This window comes from Primulina tabacum, chromosome 18 (genome assembly GCF_025594145.1).
Source record: "Primulina tabacum isolate GXHZ01 chromosome 18, ASM2559414v2, whole genome shotgun sequence".
Lineage (NCBI taxonomy): Eukaryota > Viridiplantae > Streptophyta > Magnoliopsida > Lamiales > Gesneriaceae > Primulina > Primulina tabacum.
The window spans coordinates 14,551,957-14,560,660 of NC_134567.1; the positions used below are offsets into that span (position 1 = coordinate 14,551,957).

Below are 8,704 nucleotides of genomic sequence, written 5' to 3' on the forward strand. Positions count from 1 at the left end.
AAAATCTGCTGATCAGTTGAGTAACGATGCTATGTCATTGTTTATCAAAAAATTTGGAAGGTTCATGAGAAAGAATCAAGGGAACTTCCAGAAACCATATCAAAGAAACAACGCCAAGGATGAAACAAATGCATGCTACAACTGTGGCAAATCAGGCCACTTTATTGCTTACAACTGTGGCAAATTAGGCCACTTTATTGCTGATTGTCCTAAACCTAAGAAGGATGTTCAAGGCTCAACTGATAGAAGAAAGAAATCATATGAACACAAAAGAAGACCCAAAGAAGATAAAAAGTTCTTCAGAAAGAAACATGAAGTACTCTTAGCTGAAGAAAACAAATCAAAATGGGCAGAAACTGACAGTGAAGAGTCGGAACTAGAAAGCTCATGCAGTTCTAGTGATGATGAGGAAGTAAAGTGCTTGATGGCTAATGATGCAGCAGAAGAGTCATCTAGCCAACAGGTATTTGATTTTAGTTCAACTGATTTTACACGATAAGAACTCATTTTCACATTACATGACATGGTAGATGAGCATCAGAAACTTGCATCATCATTTGAAAAGCTCAAAGGAAAGCAAACTGATCCCACAGACAATAAAACCAAAACTGATGAATCAGTTGAAGGGTTGAGTCTAAATAGGGAAATTGCTGAGCTAAAAGCAGAAATAAATAAAAATCAGTCATTAATACAGTAGTTGATGCTTGAGAACACAAAATAGACTGAGCTTATTCAGTCGTGGAACAAATCATCTATCGCATTGACTGATATACAGAATTTCCAAAAATCAGTAACTGATAAAACTGGTTTGGGGTTCTGTAACCAAGATGAAATGTTAACCAATGATACTCAACCAAAACTGAATATAAGCAAAAGAAAATACATTCACTTTGTCAAATCAGTTATGGTACAAGAACAATCAGAGCCAAGTAAACTGGTTGAAAAAGCCAACTGAAAGTATGAATAAGGGCAAAAGATATGGTATTGATTATAGCCCAAAAGTGGTAACTGATTCATGTAGTCAGTCACCAAAAAGCTTTTATAAAAACTATTCGAATGGCTATTCCAATTACTATAACTGCAAGCCAGTTCAGAAGAGATATAGACTGAACAACCAGTTGAATAATGCTAAAACTCATATTGTATCATCCATACACTACACAAGCACACAAAAGCCGAGAAAAACCATTTGGAATACAGCTACTGGAAAGTCTGTTAGACTAATTCAGGTATGCGTTCCTAAGGGACTAATCAGTTCAGGACCCAAATAGATATGGGTACCAAATTATATTATGTGTGTGACTGCAGGTAACAGGTAAAAACAAGAACTCAATATGGTATTTGGACAGTGGATGCTCGCGACATATGAAAGGAGATGCAAGTGTGCTATCTCTACTGATCAAATACAGTGGTCCAAATATCAGTTTCGGGGACAATTCCAAAGGTAGAACTGTGGGTAAGGGTAAGCTTATCCATGGTAATTTTACTTTTAAAGATGTTCTACAAGTATAAAACCTGAAGTATAACTTGATCAGCATCAGTCAATTATGCGACAGTGGATTTTCAGTACATTTTGACAAAAACTCATGCTAAGTTAAAACTTCAACTGATGAAATCATACTAACTGGCAAACGTTGTGGAAACACATATAAAGTCAGTTGGAATTATCAAACTAATGCACCAGTATGTTTTATTGATTCCAAATCATCTAAAAACTGGTTGTGGCACGAGAGACTAAGTCACCTAAATTTTAAATCCATTGCCTATCTGAGTAAACATGAACTTGTAACTAGTTTGCCCAAAATAGAGTTTTCAAAAGAAAAACTTTGCTCAGCATGTCAGTTTGGAAAACAAGTAAAATCGTCTTTTAAAAACAAGGGCTGTAAATCTTCATCCCGATGCTTAGAACTATTACACATGGATCTCTTTGGTCCTATACCAGTCATGAGTTTAGAGGGAATGAAATACACCTTGGTGATTGTTGATGATTTTTCAAGATTTACTTGGGTTATGTTTCTCAAATCAAAAGACCAAACTGTTGCACAACTGATCAAGATTTTCAAAAGACTTTTAAATGAAAAATCAGTTGGAATTGATCGAATCAGATCAGATCGAGGAACTGAATTTATCAATCAAACTCTTTCAAATTTTCTAGAAAATGCTGGAATCAAGCATGAGCTCTCAGCAGCTAGAACTCCTCAGCAAAATGGTGTAGCTGAGAGAAGAAATCGGACCCTTAAAGAAGCTGCTAGAACAATGCTTGCTGATTCTGGTATTTCTCAAAGGTTTTGGGCAGAGGCGGTAAACACTGCGTGTTATACTCAGAACAGATCAATGATTAATTAGAATCATATGAAAACACCATATGAGATCTGGCATGGAAGAAAAAATATAATCACTTATTTCAAAATATTCGGGTGCAGATGTTTTATCCTTGATAATGGTAAAAATTATTTAAAAGCATTTGATGCTAAATCTGCAGAGGGAATATTTCTTGGATACTCTTCAGTAAGTATAGCTTACAGATTCTTTAACAAGAAAACCCTAAATGTTGAAAAATCTGCTCATGTTAACTTCGATGAAACTGAACTAACTAATAAGCCAACTGATCAAGTTGAGCTAGTTGATCGACTGACAGATATCAGTTTGGAGGATGATTGCAAAAGCCCTGTAACTTCTTGCTTGAAAATTTGCGGAAAATTAAAAATTTTCTTTTTAAAAGAACTTAAGTGGCCTCATTCATAAAATCACTGGTGAAACAAGTTCAATATTTCAAAATATTGCAGCGGAAGAAAATAAAGTTTGCCAAAAATCACAATTAAAAAAAATATCCAACGACTGATAAAATGTTTGCGGAATAAAATAACAACTGCTGCTCTGAGGTCCTCGGGTGCCACTACTGCCGACCCAAGCTGGCTCACTGGTCCCCGCCCTCGGCCCTGGCCTCATCAGTACCTACAACAATCAAGTCTAGTGAGCCTAAAGACTCAGCATGCATATATCGCATGTAACGACTAAAAATCTGAATTAAAATATGCATGAGTTAACATATCATGTCCTGAGCCATGCTGAAAATAATCTGTACTGAGCAATTATAATACGTGCATAACTGAACTGATAATCACAGAAAAAAAATGTTTGCTCCTTGGAGCCTGTACTGAAATAACTGATAAAATTTTCTGTTGAGATTATGTTTTACGCCTGTGGCCACTGCACTAAGCTGAACTGATCGGTAACTGGCTACCGGGGAGGCTGAAACAGAACTGAGCTGGCCAGTCACTGGCGACCGGGTGGTACCATACTGAACTGATCGGTCACTGGCGACCGTATAAAATAACATTCCCACATAGTGAATGAACCACAAGCCATATCGCATAAATCTCAAAAATAATCATTTTCTATTTAATGCACGTAAAATAATTAACTGGCATAATGAAAATGTCCCGTGATTTTACCAACTGGATTGGATTGGATCGTCCCCAGGCTCGCTGCAACCTAACTGTGCTATGAAAAATATGCAATAGCTTAAACTTGACCAACTATGCAATTTAGTTCAAAAGATGCGACTATGACGCCTAATGACTTCGCATTTAATCATGACTCCGAGCCAACCATAACCGTCACCGAACCGACGTATAGTCATGATTAAAATACGCTGAAAAATCATAAAATAATGCTTCTAAAATGATAGGGTCGAAGTCTAGGCTGAATGGAGGCCAAAACATGAAACGCTCTTTCGAGAGTCAATTTGGCACATCGCACCGTAAATTATCGTACGACCTCAAAATGATCCAAATGACGAACGGTCAAAAACATGACCTTCCTAACTCAATGAGGCACTGTCCAGTCCAAGGCCATGGGCTAAAAGCCAACCAAGAACTCGAACGAGCCACCGAACCGACACAACAACTTGCTGTAATTTTCCAGCAGCTGCAACCTTGCTTGCATCGCGTCGTTTGCGAGACTTTTGGCCATTGGGGCTTGAACCACCGACAAAATCCTCTCCACAATGTCCCAAGGAATGATTCGAACCATGGCTAAGGGCTTTTGGCCAGCCATAGTTCGCACCATTCCAGCAACAACCGAAAACTCATACCGAGAATGCTTTTGTATGCATGTGTAGTGTGTTGCTTCGATTGATGTCTCGTATGGTTCCAATGGCCATTTGATTGACCATGGCACGATCTAGACATATAGGGGCATGGTATGTACCGTGGCTAAGGGCCATAGGCCAGCCAAGATCCACATCAAACCACAAAATTCGAAAAACATGATGCTGTCAAAAGAAGGGAAACCTAGAGGGGAGGGGCTGTTCTTGTTGTTTATTTAAAAACCGATGAGCCATGGACCAAGCCACCAAAAGGGCAACTTAGTCACGTCTTAGACATGATAGGGGAGTGATCCAACCATTGCTAAGAGCCCTTAGGGCAGCCAAGATCAGATCCAACCCCTTGACATAAAAACTGAAATTTTCGAACACATGAGAAGCAATGGGAAATTTGCTGTCATTCTGAATTTCCAGCGAGCATGGGGTTAAACCAATGGACAAACGTGGTCCTAATGCATCCTATTACATGTATATAGGTCTCCTTGGGAGCCTGAAATCGAACCAATCACCTGAAACACCAAAACTCAGAAAAACGTGAAGCTTGTCATGAAAGGGCCGAAATCTGCATACATTAATTTTCTGAAAATTCTATGATGTATTTCGGTTTTTGCATGATAAAACAGGATCATGTACTGAAAAATAATTGATAATATGACTTGATTGTGGTTTGAAAGAAATCTAGACATGCCTTGATTCGTTTGATGGAAAAACGAAAGGATGCGACGACTCGGCGCGGAGGAGACGGAGTGGCTAGCTTCTCTACCTTTCTTGTACTCGATTTCTCTGCCTTATTTCCTACTGGATTCCCACGATTCTCAGCTTAAAAAGTTCACTCAGATTTCGAAAAAAAAAGAGAGGGGAAAAATGGTTAGGAAGGTGAGGAGAAAGGGTGCAAGATATAAGGAATGAATCAAGACTAAGTCAACTCTCATTTGAAATTTGAATTGTGGTTTGCTATCAAATCTTCTTGGAAGCTTCTAGGAGGGGTGGCCGATTATTAGCTTGTTTTCTAGTCTAGGATATGTCCATTCATTAATTAAATTGTGCTCCCAAAAATCCTAGAATTATCCTACAACTTACATGCAAAGAAATGGTCAAAAGGTTGATGAGTTGGCAATTGAGTTGCCTAGCAACTATGGGGCCGAAATTATGCTAATAAAATGAGTGGGAAGTGTTGGTGATCTAGTCAACTAATAATCCTTGAAAGCCTTACTAATCCTTTAAATAATTTAGTGAGCTAACCCCTTAATTAAATAACTTAAATGAGTTCATTTCTTAATCACCTCAAATAATTAAATTAAATCCTCAAACCTCCCTTTCTAACTTAAATGAACTTAGTTGCTAGCTAAATTAACTTCTGGAAATATTTCTCGAATCTTAAATTCTATCTCAAAACTCCAACTTCGGTCCGGCCTCACTGAAATAACTTAAATGCTAAAAATCAAACTACTGAACTGAAATAATAAAATAATTAACTTCAAAGAAATGCATTTAAAATAATCATGCAATGAAGTCAATTAAATTTAAAAAAATCTAGAATTATGCATGGCTTATACGTAAACTGATTTACGGATTCTACAATCCTTCCCCCCTTAAAATAAATTTCGTCCTCAAAATTAGAACTCACCGAATAGCTTGGGGTAACGATCTCTCATCTCCGGCTCAGACTCCCACGTAGCTTCCTCCTCTGAATGGTTGAGCCATTTGACTTTGACTCTCTTAACCAGCTTGTTCCGAAGTTTCTTCTCCTGTCTGTCTAGGATCTGCACGGGTCTCTCCTCATAAGATAAGTTCGGAGTAAGCTGCAACGGCTCGAAATTCAGCACATGCGAAGGATTTGCCATATACTTCCTCAGCATGGAGACGTGAAAGACATTGTGTACTCCGGCCAGATTCGGCGGAAGAGCCACACGATACGCTAGCGTCCCAACTCTGTCGAGGATCTCAAACGGTCCAATGAATCTCGGACTGAGCTTCCCTTTCTTGCCAAATCTCATGACACCCTTCATAGGTGCCACTTTCACGAAGACATGATCGCCCACTGCAAACTCTAAGTCTCTCCTCCGCTTATCGGCATAACTCTTCTGTCGGCTCTGAGCATTCCTCATCCTATCACGGATCTTGACTACTACATCTACTGCCTGCTGAACAATCTCTGGACCCAACTCTGCTCTCTCTCCTACTTCATCCCACTGAACAGGAGATCTGCACTTGCGGCCATACAGTGCTTCATACGGAGCCATACCAATAGAAGACTGGAAGCTGTTGTTGTAGGTGAACTCAACCAGTGGCAAGTTCGACTCCCAACTCCCTGAGAAATCAATGAAGCAAGCGCGAAGAAGATCCTCCAAAATCTGAATAACTCGCTCCGACTGTCCATCTGTCTGCGGATGGAAAGCTGTGCTAAACAGCAACTTCGTACCCCAAGTCGAATGCAAGCTCTTCCAAAATGAGGAAGTGAATCTCGGATCTCTGTCGGATACGATCGAAACCGGAATACCATGGAGTCGGATTATCTCTCGGATATACAGCTCTGCATACTGAATCATGGTGAAAGTCGTCTTAATAGGCAAGAAGTGCGCTGATTTGGTAAGACGATCTACAATCACCCAAATAGCATTCGATCCCCTAGCTGACTTCGGCAATCCGGTCACAAAATCCATGATAACATTCTCCCACTTCCACTCGGGAATAGGGAGAGGCTTGAGCAAACCTGCTGGTCTCTGATGCTCGGCCTTCACTAACTGGCAAGTCAGACACTCGGACACAAATCGCCTGATGTCCTTCTTCATCCCTGGCCACCAATACAATAGCTGCAGATCCTTGTACATCTTCGTACTCCAAGGGTGAATGGAGTACGGGGACATGTGGGCCTCTAATAGAATATCTGCTTGGATAGAACCACTGCTAGGAACCCACATCCTGTCTTGGTATCTCACAATACCATCACTGACTGAATACAAGACACTGCCCTTGGCTTCATCTCTCTTCTTCCACCGTGCCAATTGCTCATCTGCGGCTTGACCACTGTGAATACGGTCAATAAGAGAGGACTGGATAGTCAAGGTAGATAAACGAGGAACTCTACCTCGAGGGTAAGTCTCAAGATCAAACCTTTGCATCTCAATCTGAAGAGGTTTCTGAATCGTCAAATGAGCCATCACCGCGATTTTTCTGCTCAAAGCATCCGCGACTACACATTAGCTTTGCCCGGGTGGTAGCTAATGTCACAATCGTAGTCTTTCACAAGCTCCAACCAACGCCTCTGATGCATGTTCAGCTCCTTCTGCGTAAAGAAATACTTGAGGCACTTGTGGTCGGTAAAGATCTGGCATTTCTCTCCATACAGATAGTGCCTCCAAATCTTCAAGGCAAAAACTACGGCCGCTAACTCCAAATCATGGGTAGGGTAATTCTTCTCGTGGATTTTCAGCTGTCGAGAAGCATACGCTATTACTCTAACATGCTGCATCAGAACTGCACCTAAACCAAGCTTTGAAGCATCGGTATACAGAACAAACTCACCGGACCCTGACGGCACGGCCAAAACTGGTGCTGAGATAAGAGCTTGCTTCAAGGTATCGAAGCTCTTCTGACACTCCTCGCTCCACACAAACTTCACATTTTTCTTGGTCAGTGCTGTGAGTGGAACGGCAATGGATGAGAATCCCTGAATGAACTTCCTGTAATATCCTGCCAACCCAAGAAAATTGCGGATCTCGGATGCATTTTGAGGCACAACCAAATCTCTGACTGCAGCGACTTTCGCCGGGTCTACCTCAATGCCACTGCTAGAAACAATGTGGCCCAAGAATGCCACCTTCTCTAACCAGAATTCGCACTTACTGAACTTTTCGAATAGTTTGTGCTTCTGCAATGTCTGCAACACTGTGGTCAGATGCCTGCTGTGCTCCTCCCGACTCTTGGAGTAGACGAGAATGTCATGTATGAACACTATCACAAACTGGTCGAGGTATGGCTGAAATACGCGATTCATGAGATCCATGAAGATCGCTGGCGCATTCGTCAGTCCGAACGGCATCACAAGGAACTCGTAGTGGCCATAACGAGTCCTAAAAGCAGTCTTCGAGACATCAGCATCTCTCACCCTCAACTGGTGATAACCGGAACGCAGATCTATCTTGGAGAAAATCAAAGCTCCCTGCAACTGGTCAAACAGATCCTCAATCCTCGGCAGTGGGTATTTATTCTTCACTGTACCCCTGTTCAACTCCCGGTAGTCAATGCAAAGCCTCATCGAGCCATCCTTCTTTTTCACAAACAAGACTGGCGCGCCCCATGGAGAAAAGCTTGGGCGAATGAACTCCTTGTTGAGAAGTTCCTGAATCTGCTTCTTAAGCTCTGCCATCTCTGTCGGTGCTAATCGGTACGGCGCTTTGGATATCGGAGCCGTACCTGGCATAAGCTCAATGGAAAACTCCACCTCTCTCTCGGGTGGTATACCAGAGACGTCTTCGGGAAAAAACGTCTAAGAAATCTCTGACAATTGGAACATCTGAGGCTGACTGGCTGGGTTCCTCGGGGAAAGATAAAAAGGTCGCTAGAAATGCCCGACACCCTCTATGCATGAGTTTC

At 41.2% G+C, this 8,704-nt stretch overlaps 1 protein-coding gene across 1 annotated transcript; it reads right to left on the reverse strand.

Moving 5' to 3' along the window:
• Window positions 1–5,724: 5,724 nt before the first annotated feature.
• On the reverse strand, window positions 5,725–6,216 carry LOC142532304 (uncharacterized). The gene has a single exon (XM_075638624.1). The coding sequence runs from the start codon at window positions 6,214–6,216 to the stop codon at window positions 5,725–5,727; it is 492 nt and encodes a 163-aa protein (XP_075494739.1).
• Window positions 6,217–8,704: the final 2,488 nt, after the last annotated feature.

Bases quoted from the DNA above. Each gene is read 5' to 3' on its own strand.
- LOC142532304 (XM_075638624.1), bottom strand. From the start codon at position 6,216: ATGAGGAATGCTCAGAGCCGACAGAAGAGTTATGCCGATAAGCGGAGG.